Source organism: Apteryx mantelli, chromosome 13, assembly GCF_036417845.1.
Source record: "Apteryx mantelli isolate bAptMan1 chromosome 13, bAptMan1.hap1, whole genome shotgun sequence".
NCBI lineage: Eukaryota > Metazoa > Chordata > Aves > Apterygiformes > Apterygidae > Apteryx > Apteryx mantelli.
The window spans coordinates 16,655,739-16,678,092 of NC_089990.1; the positions used below are offsets into that span (position 1 = coordinate 16,655,739).

General features: G+C 46.1%; 1 protein-coding gene across 2 annotated transcripts in view; it reads left to right on the forward strand.

Annotated features, from left to right (window-relative positions):
• MAMLD1 (mastermind like domain containing 1) overlaps positions 1-22,354 on the forward strand; it is an 82,386-nt gene that overhangs the window by 57,067 nt on the left and 2,965 nt on the right. For both annotated transcript variants that reach the window (XM_067304190.1, XM_013946363.2), the window contains one exon: positions 21,035-21,181. In XM_067304190.1, coding sequence (XP_067160291.1) covers positions 21,035-21,181 — 147 coding nt within the window. The remainder of the gene's footprint in view (positions 1-21,034; positions 21,182-22,354) is intronic.

Here is a 22,354-nt window from a genome sequence, read left to right on the forward strand (position 1 = left end):
TCTCCGCAGCTGAATGGGGAGAGAAACTGAACTGGCCTCGCTGCTGCTCTCGTACATCTGTGAGCCTGGAAACACTGGGATGATTCACAGTTTGCTGATTAATACAGGAGCGAGCAAAATGGTGTGAATTAACGGCCATTACAGATCTGCTCTGTATGGCAAATATCCCCCTAGAACAAATGATTTCTCATGAAGATTGCTTAGAGGAAGAGGTAATGGGTCTTAAATACAAATTAGAAGCAGTCCCATCAAAGCTGTTAACATTAAGGTTTGAAAGCCAAACACTATTATGAGCCGGCTTCAGAAACTCTGTCCATTTAGGAAGCGTATCAGTCTGCTGTGTTTGGCTTTGCGATATTTCTGTTTCAAGCACTTTGGACTATTTCGAGCAGCCGACACTAATAATTGATAGAAACTCATAGTCAGAATGGAGCAGCTCTTCTTGGGGCTTTGAAGGCAATCACTCTATTACTCGTACTTTTTTAGGTTAAATTTTTCATAGCATATTTAAGGAGAAATATTATCATATCAGGATGTAATTCTTGAAATCTCTACTGACTGTTAACAAAAAGTAATCCTATTTTACAGTTTAACCCTGTGCATATGGGCATTTTAAAAGAAGAAGATATGAAATATATTACTTTAGCATAAATAATACTCTCCATATGACCGGCATAATGGTTTAACATTTCTCAGACTAGTAAGAGCCAGTAATGAAAATGAGATACCTTAAATCAGTGTCAGACAGATGCCGATTTGAATGCAGGATATGGACAAGCTGTGATGAGCTATTTTTTTCCCCATTATGGAATTGCAAAGAGACCCAAATCAAGAGGGGAAGCCCTGCGATGTGGGCAAAATAGTATGAAGATATTCTAAGACATTTCATTACAGGCTTGATCTTGTAAAGATTCAAGCACACACACCTAAATTTACACAGCAGGAGGTCATTCCAGGACTGCTGAGGGATTATTTGTCAGAGCAAAGTGAATCACATATGTATGTCTTTGTATGCTCAAGAAAGACCAGAGGTGGAGGAAAACGAGGCAGCAAAGGGCAGAGTAATCGCTGGCAATGGCATATTAGTTCTACGACCAAAAAAACAAAGGAATAAGAAAAAAGAAAAAAGGAAGAGTTGGAAGCTTTCATGCACTGTTTGTGTCTTAGTTCTAGTTTACATTTCAATGATTTTTGGCTTTTCTGTTGTTTCTGGGTGTTAGTATCAGCATTTTGTAAATAATCCAAGCTTTGAGCAAGTTTTATTTTAATCACCCACTGATTATTTGCAGTCCTCTGGGGTTTGTTTTTTACAGTCGTGAATAGCAGAAGCAAAATTTGCCCCTTGCAAGGAGAAAAGCTGCCTCCTCCCCTCTCGGGCACAGCAACGATAAAAGCAAATGAGCAAAAAAAAATTCTTAATAAAGTCTTATTTTCTAAACTTTTTCTTTCGCAACTGCAGCCTGCTAATGTTAATGCATTTCTTCCCCTTCCAGAAAGATCAGGACATATAATCCTGAGCTAAGAGTAGTGTCCCCGCCATAAACAAATCAATTGCTATCAGTACTTAAAGACTGCAGGCTTTTTGGAAGCTTCTCTTTGCATAATAAATGTGTTTAATATTTCCTTTACTCTCTGGCATTATTAAGTATACACTGTTACTCTACAGGATTGAAGTGTGGTTTACAAGACACTTGTGTTTGGATAGTCTGTTTTCTTTTACCAGTGCTTCCAAGGATGTGTTTAAACAATGAATGGATGATCTTAGGTCTTTTTTTTTATTATTTCATACATCTCTGTTTTTCTGCTCCTTTTTCAGCTAAATCAGCACATTTTCTGCAGTAGTATTTTAGTTTTCTGTATGGAAACGCGCTGCTTAGCAGAATAGATGCACAACAAGGATGAGATACTTTTTTCTTTTTCCCTCTTCTCCCAAGAGATGTCCTGTGACTTCCTCTATTAGTCCATTAATCGCTGCAGCTCAAAATTCATCCTGATCAAAGGAGCAGAACGAGGTTGAAAAGTGCAGATTCTGGCAATTGACTTGGCTGTTCACATTCCCTGCTGAGCTCATTTAGAGCTGGAATTAGGCTATTCCTGCTGTATTTTTCGTCCTTGGCTGGGCGCCGGGGCGGTGGGGGCCGCGGGCCGGGGGCCGGCGCGGAGGAGCGCGGGCACTGCTGCGAGCGGGGCGGCCGGGGGGGCCCCGGGGCGCGGGAGCCGCGGCCCCCGCGCGGGGCAGGCCCAGCAGCCCGCGGGTCGGTGGAGCTGGGAGCCCGGGTTTGGGTTTCGTTAGTTACTCGACTGCACAAAAAGCGCAGAACCTATTAACCGAAGGTGCCCGGAGTGGGTAGCGATGAGTCCGTGTTTTTGAATGTAAGCAGCAGGTTTCCGTCCCTTGCTGCTCTCTGCACCTCGGTTCGCACACGTGTTGCGAGTGGGATGGAAAGAAAAAATATGTATGGGGGAAATTTGTAAACAATGTCAAGTTTCTTGTAAAAGCGTTATTTACCATGTAATGACTCAGTTAAGGAATACAGGTTTTTTTACTGCCTTTTTATATGTGCAGTTAGAAACTTCTGCTGTTTTCTGTCATTAAAGGTCTTGTTGGTTCTTGTTTGCTTAAAGCAAAAATGCAGTCTGCCCAAACCCATGTTGTTCTCTGCAGATTAGCATCTGCTTTTGCAATCCTTGCACATCTCAAATTCCTGTCGATGTAACTGGGAGTTATGAGTTCTCCAGGAATATAGTGCTGGACCCTTGATGTGATTATTTGTGATTACACAGTTCCCAAAGGTGTGCTAAATATTTCTCAAACAGAGATAGATTCATTTGATGTGTAGGTTCTTATCTCATTAAAGAGAATTACTGTTACTGAAATGCGAATAGCATTCTATTATCAGAAAATATTATGTATTTAATGGTTTATGAGTACTTAAGGTCAGCAAGAACGGAGCAGTACTGATAACATCGCCATAGACTGTGTGATGCCCTGAAATGTGAGTAAATCTTTCTTTAGCTGAAAAAAGTTTTACTAGATATATCAGTGTTTTCCCACAGTTAGGGACTTTGTCTAAACCCCCCAACATTTTTTGATATTGATTTTTTTCTCTTTAATTAAAAATTGACAATTTAATAAGATCTTTTTTATTATGAAAAATTACTGGCAGTGAGGAGGGAAACAGAGAAATCCCTTTCAGGCTCAGTTCAGGGTCTGAGCTTTTTTCTACGTAGGTGGCATACATATGTCCATAATTTTAATTTTAAAATGAATTGTGGCCTTTATCAGAGTTGCTGCGTAGAGCGAGATCAGGAAGGGACTCATGACTTGTGTGCGCTTCTCCAGTCTAGGTTGCTGCGATATGTAAAACTACTTTGCTTCCGTTTACATAGGTGCCTTCAATTTCATACTCTGTAAAGAATTCTTTTAACATGCTGTAGGCTAAAACTTTGCTCTCTCTGTGATTTCTTGTTTTTTTCTGCTCGTGGTAATGAACAGTATGGAGGTTTTTCGTAAGATGAAATGCTGTCTGGGAGTGTTGTAAAGAAATACCTGTAAATTCCCCATTCTTGCCTGTTTCTCTCCTGATTAAACTAGAGGGGTGGTGCCTAACTGCTGCCTAGATTATTGTCAAATTTAACCAAAAGTGAAGTCGAATTGTACTCTGTTCTCTTAACAGAGCCTGTTTTCTTCTTCTGACTGGTCCCTAAAATGCTTTTACTGTTACACTAACATTTTCCAAATAAAACGTTTTGGCCAACTTCTGAAGAAACGCCAGAACAAGTGCCACCTTAGACGTGCTAGAAGGAGTCCTCTATGCCGTGGATTATAAACTGAAACGGTTGGCAAAAATACGGAATTAAAGTAATCCCTTGTGTTAGGAGCATGGAAGTGCTACAACCTCCCGTACGTGCCGTGGGTGAGCTGCCAACCGCGGCGTGCCGCGCCGGGTGAGCTCCCCTGTGCCGCGGCGCTGCCCTGCCGGCGAGGGACCGGCCGGCCGCTGGGAAGCTGCAGCCCAGCCTGGCAAATACTGCAGCCTTTAAACGAATCGTATTTTTAACAGTAGTTCGTGATTGGAATGGCAGGAAGGAAATGAGCAGAAAACATGCTATTCTATCTCCCTATAAAATCTTGCTTGTGAAAGATACCGTTACCGCTGTAATGATCAGACGCTAATTGATTCCTTGTGCTGCGAGACAAGCGCTGAACGGGGGAGCCGGCGGGGTCGTTCCCGCGCTCAGCTCCGCTTCGGCTCTTTGCTGAGGAAGGGCAGGGCAGGGTTACAAAGCTGCTGCCACCGCATTCGGTGCCTGTGTTTCCCAGGAAAAAAAAGAAGAGACACTGCAGCCAAGACCTCCTTCCTTTGGAAGCCGTGGCTGGGACGGGCCCCTTCGGCCGCGAGGCGACGCGGCGGCCGGAGAGCCGCTTCCCTGCGTCCCGGGCAGGCTCCGGGTGCTGATGGACGGGCCGGCCGGGCTGCTGCCGCTGCCGGGCTGACAGCATGGAGGCAGCCCCGATCGGGTTGCAGCCGTGCCTTTTTTCCCCTTCTCCCTCCCCTGCCCTCCTCTCCCGCCTCCCATCTGACCCCTACGGCAGCCCAGCTCGGGCCGCGAGGGCAGCTGGCCCAGGCGGGGAGAGGTACCGAGGTCTGCTCGGCGATTCTTATAGGCCTTTTACGCTTCCCTAAAGACCAGCAGCAAACGAGGGGAGAAAGGAAAGAATTAAGAAAAGAGAATCCTCAGCTTAACCCGGTGATTTGTTGCCTTTCTTTTTCTGGGTCAGTTAGGACGTTTGTTTTTTAAGTGCTGCCTGTTCTCTGTTGCAGTTGGTGGCTGGTGTTTTGGGGTGTTTCAGTCTGGGGGCATCCAGTGGGAAAGGGATGGAAAAGCAGCCTTTTCAGGAGAAGGGCAATCTCAGGGAGCACAGAGTGACCAGCCTCTGAGCAGGCCTCTTAGAGAGGCAGAAACCAAAATGCAGCAGCAAATTCTTAAAACGTGGACATCTCGCGGCGTCCCGTGAGCTGGGGCCGGGGCTGGGGCTGGCCCGATGCAAATCCCTGTGCTCAGCGCAGAAAAGGGGCCCGCTCGGGCTGAGGGACGGGCGGCGAGAGGGCAGCGGCAGGCGGACGTCTCAGGCGGCATCCCCTCCGGAGGGGCGGCTGGGCGGTACAGCGCCGGCTCGCGGCATCCCTTCTCCGCTCTGCCCATTGGCTGGACGGGCAAACTTGGCCTTTGAGGCCGGCCGCTGCCGGGGGGACTCCACGGAGCAGCAGTCACGAGACATTCGAGCTTTTCCTCCTTGCAGTTGTGATACCCGTTTGCGCAGACCTCCCAGCCTGGCAGCGCGAATGCTCATTTGGTTTAATCTGGTGTTGTTTTTACCTACAAAAGATCATCAACACCAAAATGTTCTTGACCTGACTGTTAACAAAAAAACTTTCTGAACCTTAGAGATCTCCTTGGGGTCTCCAGCACTCAGAGGCTGGCTCAGACAGGACTCGCAGACTTGCTTGTATCTCATAATCCAAAACAGTCTGAACCACTTGTTTGTGCAAGAAACAGTTTGTTTTCTTAATTGCTGTCGCTCCTGGATTTAAAACTCTGCCTCGCCGCCCTAGCGATGGGACTGCTGGCAGCTTTCGGCTCCTCTGCTTCCCGGAACGGGGCTTTGCTCGTCGGTGGCTCAGCCAGCCTTGCTGCCTCTGTTCACCTCCAGCAGCAATGTCAAGCTAACCCAATTTTGCAGCTGGTATCAAGTGCCAGAGGCAAGCTTTGTAGATGTCTCTTTAATTCCTGCACTTGTAGAATTTAGTGTATATTTTTCCTCCAGATCCACTGACTCATACAGTCCTTGGGGGCGGAGGCAGAGGGAGAACAAGAAGGCTATAACCCAGGTCTAATTTACTCATCTGGTAAAGCCAGTTGTCAATGGGCCTTCCCCTCTCTGTCCACAGCGATATTCTCTCTCCGGAGCATGTTTGGCCTCCCAGTTATAATTATGGCATCAGCAGTTTCGTTCTTGACTGTCCTCTTAGGCCAACTACATCTCCTCTGCTGGAGTGTCGTGTCTTGGTGATAGCATTAAAATGTGAAATGCCCCGGTGAAAGGACAGCGGACTGCAGTGTGTACGGCCCCGTGTTGTTTGGGAGCGTGGGCTGTCATGGTACGCTAATCTGTTTGTACGAGACATATTTGATGCTTATTTTTTGTTTTATCTATAACATTATAAATCAAAACTTGAGGTGGGCACTGGTGTAGGTTTTTGGCACATTTCTTTTAATGCACAAACCTGCAATGGGGCTCTTTGCTCATGGCTGCTGAAAGGACCATGGAGGGTATCGTTCCTGGAAAGTAGGAGCAGCCACGAGCTGCTTCGGTGGTCGGAGGGGTTTGTGTCTGTATGAAATGGATTTAGAAGAAAGGTATAGAGGCATATAAGTGACAATTTTTTTAATCTGTTCAACATGCAGCCTACAATAGCTCTGCCAGTTAGATTTGAATTAAAACCGGCTCCACAAGCTACAAAGGCTCTTGAGCCTCGTTTCTGAGACCGGAAATCCATTGTGGCGTCCTGATTAGTGCTGGTGAAATCGGAAACCTTTCTCAGTGCAGATAAGAATCTCACAGATGAAAATATACCTGTTAATCCTGAATTTAACAAGGAGGGTTGTGCAACTTCAGGCCAAATCCAGGATGTGCCCTATCCGTGTGCCCCTTTGTGAGAAAGGGGGTGCTAATATGGAGAGCTGGGATCGCACCCCTGTAAGACCTCCCCCAAAAAAGCACCCCTACTTTAAGCCAGGGCAAGAGGGGCAGTGCTGAGAGGGTGAGGCTCAGTGCAGGGACTGCGGTAAGGACAGCCCTGCTTCTGTATGTTGGGACTGATCCCTTTGAAGCTCTTGGCTGCAGGACATTAGGATGGGGCCTCTATTTCATGGTTCTTCCCATGCCAGGCTTCACTGCAAGAGGAGGGGGGGTCTGGCTGGGGCCATTCATGAGCTTTTGCGGACCCATAATAGTCCCTTTAATTATGGGTGACAGTAGGTTCTGTTTTGTCCTATGTTAATAACAAGTTCCAGGTTATAAATAACTCTGCAATTAAACAAAACACTTAACAATTTGCCATTTGACACTTACGCAGCCTGCCGGAGCTTTGGCTGTGCAAAGAATTTTGCTCTTGCCCTGAATATTTTATAATTGTTTTGCAAAGAGCACACAGATGCTCCAGTCGTTAAGAAATGCCAGCAGAGGTACATTGGCATCAGGGAGCAGGGAACAAATAGCTAAACCTGTGCCGAGGCCAGAGAGAGCGCTCGCGTCAGGAGCACAGCCGTAGTTTGCTTGACTACTTCTGTATGCTGACGTTTGGTTTTTAAAAAAACACAACCAAACAATAGGGATTGCTTTATTGTAGGACCCATTAACTTCTTCGGTGTCCGTTCATAAAAGCAGTACATGTGAGGCCACGTTCTGCATTCTGTGATCTTCTCTTCCACTTCTCCTTCTCTTCCACATCTCTTCCACTCTGCTGCATTTGAGTGTTTGCATGCAGATGCTGCACATCCCTTGCTTGTATATTCGGAAGAGTCTGTCCTAGGTAAAAATATGTGGAAATAGGCCTGGGAATCCTAATCACATCAGCCAAGCAGAAAGGAGCTGTGGGGAGAGGGGAACTCACCCCTGCTTTCAGCAGAGAGAGGAGGAGTGCCTTCTCTCATTTCCACGCCTGGCAGGGATGTGCTCATTGCTAAGCCTGCAAACTGAGTGGCTTAAATATACAAGCATGAATCTGCCTAAAAATGTAAAAAGAAAAGCAGTGCTATTTTAAGACACTGGAATCAGGGATTATAAATAGCTTGATTGGTGTGTTACTCCTGGCTGGGTGTGTCGTTCCTAAAACATAACCACAAGTGTTGCTGCTCTTTGAAACAGCTTGTGAGCCAATGATCGGGCAGTGGGAGCCTCCTCCGGATTTTCACGTTCTCTTGGTGAGCCCAGGTCAATGAGAAGATGCGCTCCACATTTACATGTACATCACACGAGGCTTTGAGAGCTTGCACCAGTAAGCACACATGAACAGACAAGTGGTGCCTGTCGGCGGGGAGCACTGCACATCCCTGCCCCGCTAGCAAACGGCAGCTCAGAGCCGTTGGTTCACGATAGTGCAGCTGGGAGCTGGGTTTCACTTGTATGAGGTGAAGTTTGTACAGTAAGGCGGAGCTCTGTCTGCTGAGCTCAAGTTGTGAAGCAAGGACTTCTTGAACTCCAGATGAAAGGCAAAAGAGCTGTGTGGTTAAGCATTGGTTTAGGAGTTGTGAGATGTGGGTTTAGTGCTCTCCTTTGTCAGCCTCCCTGTGACTGGCTGGGATTCATCTTCCCAGTTCCAGCCATTTACGCTCCTCCTGTGGTCAGTGGAGGAAAAGGTCTGCAGAGGGTTTTTCAGCTGACCCTAATGCTCCCCAAGGAGAGCTGCTCCCTGGCTGCAGTGAGGGAAGGCTGGGAACCTGGGCAGCATGCGCCGGCTGGGTGCTCCTCTGCCAGAGGGACCTTCATTCTCCACCTTCAGAGGTGGCAGCAGTTGGGACAAGTCAATGCACAGAAGACTGTGAAGCTGAAAGTCACATAATTACCTTCAATAGGTGGCTTCTTTTGCCTTGGAAAACGTTTTCCTTTCTATCCTGTTTTTCCAGTGTTGTGGCTGGAAAGAAGGATCTTTGATTGCCATCCACTGCCGCTGCCTGTCTCCACCCCAAGTACCATGGGCAAGCAGGTGGGCGATGGGCTCCTCTTGGGCTGTTGTTTCCAAGAGGAAACCTGGCTGACTCCTGGATGGAGTAATGAAATGTTTATTTGCAGTATATGGAGCCAGTAGACATCTCTGGGTGATAGGGATCTGGAGACTGGTAAACAAAAACAGGCAAGGTTGCAACTCAAACTGTAAGAAAGCTTGTTTGGGTCTAAAGAAAACAACTGTAAAACCAAGTAATGACTGTGCTCAAAAACATCTGCAATGCTATATCTCAGGACAAGGTGCAAATGCATCTGCCACACCCCTGCACTGGTAGGATGCCAAAATCTGGGTTATTCTTATAGGGAGCTCTAACCAGCTTGTGCCCAGAAGGTGAAGAAAAGGGAGCTCTTTGGCCACTCCTTCTTCTCATAATAAATAGAAAAGGGTCGAGATCCTCTTCTGATGCAGCTGAGTCGTTCCCAGAAAAAGGGAATTTATTTCATGTTCTCTCAGTGGAGGAAAGCTCACAAATAGGATGTGTCTAGCATCTCTAAAAGAAGCAAAACACTGCTGTCTGAAGGTTCCTGAGAGTTCGTGCTGAATTCTTCCTCTAGCCTGCTTGTAACAGAGCAGCAGTGTCTTGGCGTGAAGTTCCCCTAGCTCAGAACATGACACATGTATTTTATGACGATAGAGAAGACAATTTCCATCAAGAAAAGAATGAGGAAGACAGCAGTGACAAATAAGGATCTTGTGGGTTCAAAACCAGTATTTGACAGCTCCATTTTCAAACCTGAATGTCTCAGACTAGCCGCCTAGAAACAGCCTTTTGGCACATCTGCTGATTTCAGAGGAACACCTGCGCTTTAAGCACTGCGGACAATCGGGGCACTTCTGTTTGGGGGACTAAACATGAATATGAAAGCTTCACAGTAAGTACCAGGTCAAAAATGAAAGCCTTTGTCTGAAAGTGAAGGGATGTAAGTTGTTACTTAGGTCTGAAAGCAGGGACTTCTTCCACTCCCTGCAGTGGTCAGAGCGGCTCGTGGAGGGCAATCGGAGGACTGATTTCAGTGCTCCACGTCTTCTTTCTTTTCTGTTGAACTCTTAATTATGCCTGCACTTCGCTGCAGATTAGCAGTAAGTGTGGTGCAGCCGTCTGAGCCCTCTGGGGTGCAGCGAGTGCACAGATCTCATCTCCGCCGGCCCTTGCGTCTGTTTGCAGGAGAGGTCCGTGTGCTCCGCGAGGGTACATATACGCACGCAGAGCGCTATGGCATGAAGAAGCGCAGTTTGCTCTTTATTCCTTTTCTTCCCCCCACCCTCCTTCTTCTTTTCTGTAATCATTGCAAAACAGGAACAAATGAGTGTGTCACTTTAAACCATGAAACCACTTAGTCCGTAAAGACAGATTTGGCGTCTTTGTGCTCGCAGTGACAGGCCGGCGCTCCATAGTGCTCCCACTGTTCTCGCTGCCCCTCACCCCGCCGCCGCTCCCCACCCCCTCTCGAGATTTGCTTCGTGTTTGCCTGCCTCTGTTTTTGTGGTTGGTAACCAGCAAAAGAATGGAATGGATTTAATGATTTGTTGGCTGCAGCGCCGGCATGATTAAGTCAATAAAGCTGCAAGCTGAAAACAGACAGTGTAGTTACAGTATATGACTTTAACCTTGTTAATGCATGTTTATGTCCTCCTGCCCACTGTATAGCTGTACATTGCATAAAGAAGATCTAACCAATCTTTAACCCATTAAATAATTCATAAAGTGAGAGCAGACATCAGCTACTTGCAGAGCGGATCAGTAACCATGGGGTCAGCAATAACTTTGGCTCCCTGGACCATATCCAGCATGTTTAAACTATGGTGATGTCACCAGGCAAGCTTCTAACCTTAATCATTTGGATGTGAACAAAGGGAAGTTAACTGTTGACATGCAGTGTCTCCGCGGAAGAAACGCTTGCGAATGCTCTGCAACATCGCTGCCTCACGGGGAACGTGGGCTACCTCCAGCCTTCTTGCTTCCTTTACATGCCTCCCTGTTTCCTCACAGCAAAAGTGTGGTGGGCCAAATGTTCAAAGGCACGTGTGTCCTAGACTCCTTTTATCTTAAGTGACATAGGCATCAAAATCCCACAAAATTTCAGTGAAATGTTGGCTTACTTCAGAAGACAGTATTTGGAGGCACTTGGATTTTTTTTTATCGTGGATAAATTTTGAATCAAAAGTATCTGCTGCCTTGACACAGGAAGGACATACACTGGGGAGGGGAGGAAGCAGAGGCTGGAGATGCAGGAGGGGACATGGAGGTTGCAGGACTGTTCTGGCTGCAGTAAAAGATCTCCCAATAAGTCCTCAGGCAGGACTTTTAGGAAGATACAAGGATTCTCACCTTTCACTGTCTCAGGCCAAGCCTCTTCTCCTTTTTCTTACCAGTCAAAACACAGGGCTGACTTCTCCCGCACACAGCCCTCTTTCCAGCTGGGCACCGCGGGATTCTCCAGGTGTGGCCGTGTCCGCAGTTGTTGCAGCTGCTGCTTTTGCTGGCACGCAAGGGGTGAGTCATGGGACTGCTGGGGCCTCGCCAGGACACGCTGCGCTCCACTGAGCTGGGCAGCAGGTAGAGGCCCTAGGGGACCATTACAGGTTGGTGTAGTTCAGAGCTCTTCTGAGATGCAACCAGCTGTGGCCGGACCCAGGGCAGGAGACGAGATGTGGAGAGGAGGACAGGGCAAAAACTTGTATGCGGAGTGAACCAGAAAAAGCCTCTTTTCCCTCTCCGCCATTACAGGCACTAAGTGCACTTCTACTGCGGGTCTTCGAGGTCGTAGCCTGGAGGCATGTTAAAAAAACCATCTGAGGAGGCTCCCCAGCAAAGTGACCCTCGTCCTCCTGCTCAGGGAGAAGCTTTTATTCCTTTGAGGGAAACAGAGAGAGAGAGAAAGAAATGAAGTGACTTGTCCATAGTCACGTGAAGAAGCCATGTACGATGGTATTGGGAACTGAACCCGGTCATGTGAGTCCTAGCCCGTAAGGCCAGCTTTTATCCTGTGACTAAGGGGAGTAGTCAGGAAACAAACTCACCTTTCAAGATCATCTCCTTTAGGGGTGGCTTGGGAGTTCACCTTCAATGGTCACGTTTTCTAACTCTCCTTCCGACAAATTGCATGCTCACAGACCCATGAGCTAACCCGCCGCTGTGTGTCAAAAAGGACATTTGCTCGTGCAAGGAAAATCATCGGAGGCTTGTGCACCTCGCTGTGCACCATATACGCAGGCGCATTTGCACGCAGACCTCTCAGATGTGCACACCTTTGTGCGTGGGACTGTTGGGACTAGTAAAGGCACCCGGGTAAAAACTGTCGCACCAGTATTTGTGTGCCAGATGGCTGTGTACAGCAGAGCGTAGCTCAGAGCCCGCTGCGTAAGCCCGGCAGTGAGTTTTCCAGGTGCAGAAAGATGCGCACCTTGAGTCGGAGACCCGCACCTGGAGCGTCAGGCTGCCGTGGGCAGCATCAGCAGGGGCAAGCCAGGAGGAAGGCTGCCCCCAGAGCCAGCGCTGATCCTGCTCGGCCACTCAGTTATTCTCTGCTGCTGTGTGATTGTACTAACGAGGGCTCTTACATTAATGTACCATGGGGTTTTTTATGTTTTGTTTTGGTTTTCCTGTCGTCTGGAGCGGCAGCCTCTCCTTCAGAGAAGGAGTCCCAGAATTTATGGCAAGTTAAATCTGATCTGAGTAAAAATTCCATGTTCTTTTTATATATGTTTTTAGCTTGGAACTTTGTGTGGAGCATCTGAAAATCATTCCTTATCAGGCTATTGATTTCAACGAATGAACCCACATACACCTAGTGATGTTTTATTATTGCTTACCCACCATAGGGTATATAGCAGCTGGTAGTTTTTGTGCAGTGACTGCAGTTTTTTTCTGCTCGATGGAAAACAGAGTCGCTCCAAGCGTATGCTAATGTTGAATGGGGGGGGTCCCAACTTCTGACCCATAGCTAATATCCAAAAGTCACATGAAGCTACCAGGGATTCTTGAGCTGGAGTTTGAAATGCCTATGTTATCAGCAAATAAACACCATTAATTGCTTCTAATATGTCATGCAGTAGTTAAATGACAAGATCCTTATTAATGTGTGTGTATACCAGCCTTTTCAGTGTGTGTGAGGGGGGAGTATGAAGTGGTAAAATGATTTAAAATTAGTGGGGAATATTTACAGGAAGGCATAAAGAACTGTCAGTTGAGGAAAGCAGCATTTTATGTTCTTGTCCCAGATGACCTTGCTCCAAGGACAAATCAGAGCTTGATGAAATGAAGCTGCAGATGGCTAGTGATCTCAACTCTGTAATAATGAAATGACACAAGAAAAAAATGAGACATCTACAGTTTGTAAATACAATCTGAATGGAAGGGGAGAAAAGGAATTTTTAAGGGGAGATTAAGTTGACTTGGTTACAGCAGTTCAGCTTCGGATGTTTTAATAATAATTTCCATTTAAAAAAATAATGGAATCCCTCCTTGTCCCCCATACTCAAGGTCAGCTTAATATATTTTTCTTTTTTAACATGTCAGTTTCTTGGTTTTAAAAATTTAATCATGAGGGCTACCTAATCACAGCCTACTTTCTATCCATTATTTTAGCTTGCTATTTATCACTAGATTTTGTTTTGTAAGTTGTGGTGATTTGGGGCACCTGAGTGGGTAGATGATGTGATATAGCCATTTTAGGTGTTTGGATAGTTGCATCTGTCAGGAAAGAGTAAACCCGTGAGAAGTTTGAGACTGAAAAAGTGATGTGATACTTTGTGCCAGAGCATGCTTTGTTTGCGCACTTGTGAGAGATCAGGAGCATATAGATGCAGGTTTTGCATGTGGGCAGGTTTTCATGCAGAGGGGCTCTCAGAAGCAGTTGGGCAGCCAACTCCTATTGAAAGTTAACAAGACTTGGGCATCTGCCTCTGCAAATTGAACCTTTGCATAAAAAGGAAAAAGAAATTCATGGAAACATTAACTTAAAAAATCACTTGATTCTCAAGCTCCTGTGATCCAGCCCACTTTGCTACAGTTCACAGAGCTTTTAAAAATGATCTGGTAGAGAACTGATTTATCTCATTAGCTCTAAATTTTCTGACTTTCACTTTGTTAGAATGAAATTTTCACTATTTTCTGATCAAATCTTTTCTCCTCTCTCTTTATGATACACAAATTCACCATCCAGCCAGTGCATTTCTCCACAGCAGCTTCTGCTGGGTGCTCAGCTAACCCATCTCGTTTTGAATCTCATCGACACCCCTGTTAGAGAGAGTGCCTTGATATAACACAAGGATTACTTGAGTCAAACTACTTTATAGATGTGAGATGCTGTAGTTTGTCATCACAGCTAGTGCAACCTTGTAGAGACAGGGAGAAGGACTAGCAGCTGAAACTGGGTGAGATAAATGCAGTTTTAGATTATCTCATTAAATTTATAGGCAAGCTGCCCTCTGTGAGAACGAGAGGGTGGTGTCAAGGGTTGGAGAATCATGACGACTGTACAAGCCAAATATAAATATTTTGTTCTTTGCAGAGGATTCAATTTTGGATCTTGACTATGTGGAATATAGTCATGTACACAACACCCATCTCTACATCTGCAGATCTATACATGTAAGAACAATAACAGATACATTTTATTTTAAAGAATGGTGATACAAAGAGCAGTCAGGATGAGTACGGTCTTTGAGTATCGCCGCCGTTAGGGGTTGGGCAGAGCCTTGCATATTCTTCAGGTCGCCTGGCTGGGTCTCAGGTCCTGCTGGAGGGTCCCTGTCCACGCACAGTGGTGGAGCAGAGACATTCTCCAGGGCTGTGCTCACGGGTGGCCCATCCACCCCGGCCATCTGTGACCTTCGGGAAGGCAGGGGGTTGCCGCTGCTGGAGACCTGAATGTGCCTCCCACGAGCCCCCAGCCCCCGGGGGCTGCATGTGTCTGTGATACCCCAGCTCCCCCACGCCTCGGTTGTGCCTCAGGTTCCTCGCTGCTCCGAAATGAGCTTCCCATGCTCTTTCTGATAATACGGTGCTGGTTATAGTATTGTAGCAGCTTGATTTCAGCTAGCCTGATAAAGCGTGCATTTTATTCTAAAGGAAAGGCCACTGTTGCAATGGTTCGCTCTGGATTTCAGGTCTTTTTGTTGTTCTGATGGCTGCTGCTGTTCAGCAGCTTGTTTCATTGAAAGAAACCAGCTCTGAAAAAATTGACAAAGTTCTTGCACAGAAGTTTTAACTGCTTTGATTTATTCTTTTTTAAGTGAATTCAGTTGCTGTCCTATTAAAACGCTGGGTGCATTTTTAAAAGCACTTTGGATAGTTTGACAAGGTCTTGTTTTGTTTTGTTTTGAACAATATGCAGTATATGGGGAATATAGTATAGCAGCTGTAGGGAAATTAGTATTTCATCTGCTTTGCTGGACTGGAGGAGCTCCTGATACGATTGCTAGCAAGGTGGGGTGATCTTGTCGTTGCTTCTACTAAAGAACTACCTTTGAAGGAAGCTGTGTATGCCCATGCCATATGAAAAGAAGAAAGCAAAACTTAAAAGAACTTTTTTTTTTTAAAACAAAACTGTATAGCCATGGATCACTTACAGTCTTCAAACAAAGCCTTTTCCTGACTGACAGCCCCCAAGATAAGCTTAGAAACCTGAGTCTGGTAGTATTTCACATGGTTGTATATCAAGTAAATGGGTGAAAGATGGGCAAGAAAAAGATCCACTGAGCTGCACAGTTTGTTTTGTCGATGTTCGTACATTGTGTTAAAACAAACAAGCAAACAAACAAAAAGCTTTGCAGCAGTTTTGTACTGAAAGGATCAATTTTATCTTGAAGAGCATCTCCAAGCTGTGAGCAGAGTAGAGGCGAGAAAAAGGAAGAAATCTTCCAAAAGAACAAATGGAGAGTTTTGCTAAAGGCAAGAAGGATACATAACGGCTGAACTCAAATGATCGTGGCATGTTACAGACATCACACTTTTGAGTTGGGTGCCGTGATCGTTCTGCCAAATCATGAACCTGGGTTTGGTTTGCTTCATTTGCATGTCTTGGCCAAACAGATTCATAATTTTATTACCTCCCTGGATTACAGCTATGAAGGCAGTGATCCTCCTTCGTAAAGGGAGCATCAAGGTCTGCTATGCAGCCGCACAGTGTATTAGACCCAGGGAGGCTACACGCAGCTTCCTTATGGATCCAAACACAAACCTCCTACACGCCGTGCAGTTCCATGGGTGAACCCCCTGTAATAGTATTAGTGTTTTAATTGTTTAGTCCATAGTATTTTTAAAGTGGTTGTGCCTAGGAATCTTAGTCATGGACTTTAGAGCTCAGTGCTACCCAAATGCGACAGCCCAGCTGAAGATGCAGGGCACGCGCTGGACGGGCGGCCGTGTACTGCCAGCGTGCCGGGGAGCCGGGGAGGCAGGGGCGTTCGTCTGAAACAGGTATTTGCATTTCCTCAGCAGAGTACAGAGCTCCTCGTATGTAACAGGCGTTCTTAAAATACAGAACAAAACTGGGTTAATGAAACCTCACCCCACCCCGGGAGATAGGCGTCCCAGCAGCAAGCACGGGTCCTCCTGCGGGCCCCCGCCGAGCCGGCAGGGCCCTCGAGCGGGTCAGGAGCAGAGGCTCCTCGTCAGTCTCGTAGCCGTGCTTTTCCTCTTTGCTTTACTTGCTCTGGGATGTCTTGTTAAATACTTGAGGGTTAGTTATCTTTGCTTCCAAAAAATCAAGGGGCAAAAAACAGTTTGTCCCCTCCTCACATTTTCTACCCCGAACCACCCATTTCCTTTTGTCTTTTCCTTCTATTCTTTGGTGCTGTGGCATATTTCAATAATCCTTCTGTTTTAAGATACATAATTACTGAATTCAGCTGGATTCCCCATTTAAAGCGCAGGGAATATTTGTCAAATCAGTAATGCCTTGTGAAATGGAAGAAACTTTTTAAATGCAGCTACTATATGCATTTTTAATCAGATGCATTTCCGTTCTTCCACGGCTGTTAATGCTTTCATTTAGGAAGTAGAGTTTTTCACCTACTCTGCAAATATCTACTGCAATGTGCAGAGCTGAGCGGCTCTCTCCCGGTAACCTTGCTATGACCTGGTTATCTGTTAGAACCACAAAGAATTCAGTCTCTAATTAGTCCATCTGTTAACTATTGAAATTCATGGCTTAGTTTTATTGTTTGGGTCTGTAACATAACGCTGAATGGTCTCACCTGGCAGCTTATTTCTTATAAAGCAAATGTGCCTTTCCAAGAGCCATTTTGGTGCAGATAACTGTCTTTTCAACAGTGGACAAATGACTCTGTCTAGCAGTCTGCAGTCCCCTTCGTGCCCTCACTGAAATAAATTGTAGATCTCCAATAGCTCTGGGCTTAAGTCAATACGATTTAACGTACATTTCTTTATGTGATATTCTTTAGAGTTACACTGTAAGAGCAGATGGGAAAGTTTAATAATGATAAATGAGTTTAGTGTTTTCACATAGCCCTAAAAAACAATGAATGCTCTTTATTAAAGATTAGAGGGATTTTTACATATTTGCCAAAGAGTGATTAAAGCTCTAACTCTGATCCTCATAAAGTCTTGCTTTTAAATTCTTTTTGGACTGTTTGTTAATGAGGATTCAGAGGAATTAGGGGCCATAAATTTCTTCATTCTCACTTAAGTGAAGCCACAAAGTGATTACTGGATATATAACGGAGGACTGGACTGGAGTTTATCAACTGTGTTGCCCCAGGACAATCCATCTCTGTGCTTATTTACTGCAGTTGTGTGTCTCATATGTAATAAGATGATGAGGCTGGGTAGGTTGTGCTCATCAGTGGATTTTTAAAGGTTGCAGATGCCTAAACATATGTGGTAGGTCTCAGTAGCACTGTTCACACGCTTTGAGTCAGTATGTGCCTGAATGTTTTGTTGGATCAGACCCGTGCTTGCTACAGTCGGACACAGTCATTTGCAGATGCATTTCGCACAGCCGTAACAGCCTGCCATTGTACACATGCTCGGCTTTCGTAAAAGGCTGGCTCCACTGGTGTGCGCAGTTGCTTTCACGTTACTATCAGTGTCTGAATATTGACATAAACACTACACATTCCTGCAAACCTCGAATCCCATCCTTTTCTCCTTGCTCCTGCAAGGAGTCCAGAAGATACTAAGTCAAAGCAGTGAAGCCGGCACCAATGCCATTTCAAAGAGAAATTGCCAAATTGGAAAGCCCTCCGAGTGCTGCAGGAGCTGCAAGCCCGCTGTGCGGCAATTTGCCTAGCAACAGAAACACACGCTCGCAAACACACGGGCCCAAATTCCACGTCCGTAGTGTGGCGCTGGGGCTAGCGAGTCCGTCGGTCGCATGGTTTATTAGGAGTTACGGAGAGAGAAATGACAACAAACCTGATACCCGCATGCAAACAGATATTTTTAAAAGCTGAAGAACAAGAATCCCCTGGAGACATCTGTGTCCTGCAGGGCAGCCTACGGCTAGCTGAGGTCCACGAGCCTTTGGGGGCGAACACCCCTTCCACAGTTCCTGACTTTGACACTACAATCTCTTTGCTACCTTCCTGAATTTTAAAATGGGATAGTCCAAACTATAGACCAGTTAAGACTAGGGCTTGTTTGGCTTGGCCTTAGTATGGGAAGGAAAATGATTTTTCTTGGGGAGTGATGAAAAGGAAAAATGTTTAAAGTTCATTAACCTTTGGTACGGATAGCAGTGTCCTTTAGACTACACGAGAGCTATTCTTAGTCATGATGTTTACATGGTTATTTTTTACTGTAAGGGAGTACAGTAGTTCCCACTAGTGGTGAAAAGATAGAACTTTTTCCTTTTCTTTTTCTTTTCTTTTTTTTTTCCTTTTTTTGGCTTAACCTAAATGTGAACTGTAAAAGGAAAGATTTTGCATTCATTCCTTGTCTTCCTGTCTATGCTATTTTGTCCTAATTTCCCCAAAAGCAAAAATTATATCTATAGATTGTTTCTTTACTGGCTAATTAAGTGTTATACAACTTTGCTCTAAAAAACTCAGCAACCCATTCTGTGTATTTGCAAATGAACTTCACTGATTGTCATTATTGCTATAGGGTGCCTGCAGAAAATCCCATATAATTAAGCTGTTGTACTGCCACAGCACAAGAGCTGCAATTAGTAATGTGATTTACACTTCTTTTACCATTAATAATATGGAAAAATCAACATTATTTTCTTGATAATGCTTAGGAGAAATTAGAATGAGGTGGACATGATTAGGAAAAGAGATTTTAATGTTATGACTTGTTAATGCAATAGCCCTGAGCTAGACATCAGAATGATTGTCCTTGCACTAAACTCATTTGCTTCAGTAAGCACAGACCTCTGCACGCAACAAGACAAGTTGGGAGGAAATTGGATAGATGGCAGGGATTTTGGTGGTATGAACATTTCAGTGTCTTTCATGTGTCGAGTACACAAACTGAATCCCTGCACTTTCAAGTATTACCCTAGAGGCAATCTGCATTATTCAAAGCTTAACTATGGCTGCAGAACACTCTCTGACATGAAAGCAGGATGCTAGCTTTACATGAACTTTCATATTTACATTAGTAGTAAATCATATTTACTTTTTTCCTCCCCTCTGTCTTTTTCGGTGGGAGAGAGGGCGTAAAATGGGTAGGAGGGAAGGGGGAGGAGGAGAGGTGTCCAGCAGAATTGTAAGCAAAGCACCAGCAATAAAGTCTGGTCTTATGAGACTGCCCATGAATAGGAATGATAATGAGAGCAGTGATGAGCTGCAGGTTTGTGTCTTTTAGTAAATTATCTAGCAGGCATTTACATTTCATCAATTGTGCTTTTGCATAATAGACCAAAGTGCTGCAACAAAAGGAGGCACCATAAAAATGAGTAATTTCAGTGACCTTCTTGGTAATCGCTCTTATAAAGAATATCTTGGAAGGAGTTGAGTGATTCCTCATGGTGAAGCTGTTGTGAAAAGGAGCCCCCGGCCTGCGAAGGCTCCCTTTTGACAAATGCCTTCCAATGCTTTCTTCTGGCCACTCTGAAACATGGCTCGTATCCTGTTTTCTCCATCTGAGCATGGTCCTAATTGTCAGATGTCAAAAGGCAACAACCATTTTCTTTTTGCTTATCTCCTGATAACATTGATTCGCAAACAAAGGATGTGGCTTCCATTCTGAAAACAAAGGAAGCATGGCCTAGCTAAGGATGCTGGATATAATGCACATACTTCTCCCTGCCAGTAATAACAAAACATCATAAATAATGTAGATGCTGGATGTGAAAATGGAGAAAGGGGAATACTCTGGTACTGCTGTGCCTGGGTATGGCACTTACAGGATCGCTTCCCTTCTTGTCCTCATTGAGGCCTTGACTTCTTGTCTAGTTTTTCTCTTGCATTTCCCTGACTACCCGCCAGTTCTTAAGATATTTTGACTTCAATGTAATTTTTTTTATTCTTTTTCCCTTTGGGGTTGTGTCTTCATGGTGATTCTGTGGGTTTTTTTCTCTCTTCTCCCCCCAACTGTCTTTCTTTTGAGGCAAGTCCTCAGCTAATGAAAATCACTGCTGATCTTTTATTGGCCACTTAGAGTGATGCTGGTTTTCACCAGCCAGGAATCAAGCCCATTTAATCACTGATCTATGCCAGGCCATGATCTGGCCCTGCATTTTTGCGTGGTCCCCTCTTCTTTCACAGGCAGCTCTCTCCTTGTTTGTCAGGTCAGGGAACCCACCAATTTACCGTTTCAGCCCGGGCCCGCTGCTCCCAGGTCCCTGGCCTGACTCCTGCTTTTCTCCTCTTCTGCCTCTAGTTTGCTGTTTTCTTTTACTGTAGGCTGCTGCTTTATATCCAATAGCCAAATCCTACCCTGATGCAACTTTTCTCTCCGTATGTCTTTCCGTGTAACAGTTGGGGAACTGGTGGGAAATGTGATGCTTTACTTACATCCCTTCTGCCAGCCAGGCAGCCATGTGACTCCATTAATCGTAGTGAATCAGTCCCGTAGCCTTGGGCTAGTCACGGAGAATTTGGGATTAACCTTTTACTTCTCTCATTTCTTCTTGTGCTGATTCTCTGAAGTCCGAGCGGTCCCGTGCCCCTCGCTGTCCTCCCCATGACATGGGGGCCCATATGAATCCACAAGGTGTTTTGGCATGGGACAGCCAAAGGCTGGAGAGAGGGCATCAGCAGAGAGGATAAAGGCTTCTGTTGTTATCTCCCTGATGAGATTAATTTTCTTTTTTCATCTTTCTTGGCAGGATCAAAATCCTGGAATCGTTGCCAGGCTTCAGGAGCCAGGCTCCATCCCAAGCGGAGGCTCTGTGCCGGCACCAGCCACGGTGAACGGGTACACGATGAGGAACCATTTACTGAAGCAGCAAATAATGAAGCGCCAGCTGATGCAGGTACGGTGCCGAGCGCCTCTGCGGGCTCCCATGCTGTCCGCCCGGCGGGGAAGGACAGGACTGACCGGAATGGGGAAATCACCAGTCAGCAAACGCTAAGGAGTGACCCAGGAATTGCCAGGATGAGTCAGACCAGGGCTGTGGTTAGTCCACTCTGTCATACCCGAGAGAGGCAACGGCCAAGTGCTGCTCAGCCAGTGTGAGTGCTGCTCTGCCCACTCACAGGCAAGGGGGGACTTCAGTCACCTCCACGTCACGGCCCTCATCCTTGGTGAGCCCCGGAGCTGGGGGGGCAGGTGCTGAGAAGTGAGGCCTGAAGAGGGAGGGAGTCAGCCCCAGCAGGGGCGTTCTCCATCCTTGCCTCTCGCTCTGGTTCCCTGGGGATTCCCAGAGCAGATGATAAAGCTCCAGTTTGTGCTGGATGTGGCTGACCCCTACAGAGATAGGAGACGTCCTTGTACGAGGCCTGGAACATGCTGTGTGAAGAAGCAGGGATGGGAGCGATCCCACAGGCAAGTCGGGTGCACGGCGCAGAGCGAGCGCCTGTCCGACTCCTGAGCACGCTGCTCGATTTGGAAAGCACGCTTTCCTTCCCTGGCTGGGGAAGGAGATGAGCAGGAGCTCAGTAAACCTCCCCACCAAGCACTGTCCTGCTCTTTGATAAAATTCCCTTTCAAAAGCAGCTCTGCCTCTTTGTCAGCAGTTGACTTCAAGTTCATCTGGCTGCTCGAACATGGTGGGAGTTTGGCCAGGCCTCAGCTTGCAGTGTACATGGAGAGTTGCCCCAGTCACAGCTGCTGCCCACAGCAGCGATGTGAGTGCAGTGGGCAGGTTCTGGGATTAAATGGTGGGAAATACAAATCAGGTCACTTGGAGAAAGCCAGCAATGCCTTTCTCAGAGGCATTTCTAAGGATCCCTGACTTCCTGTGGTTCATTGCTCTGTTTTGATTTTAAGCGGCACTTAGCACAAGAGGTGATCCACATGAGCAGAGCCATCCTCCAAGCAGGGTAACGGCCACCAGCAGCCTCCTGTTCGTCCCCTGTGGGTCCCTGAAATGTTGCCACAGATGCTGTTCATTAATAGACTCTGGGCACCTTTTGCCCCTGGATCTGGTACTTCAGAGAACATGTCCAAAAAGTCAGCGCAAGAGGCGCTGGGGAGACGCCAGGAT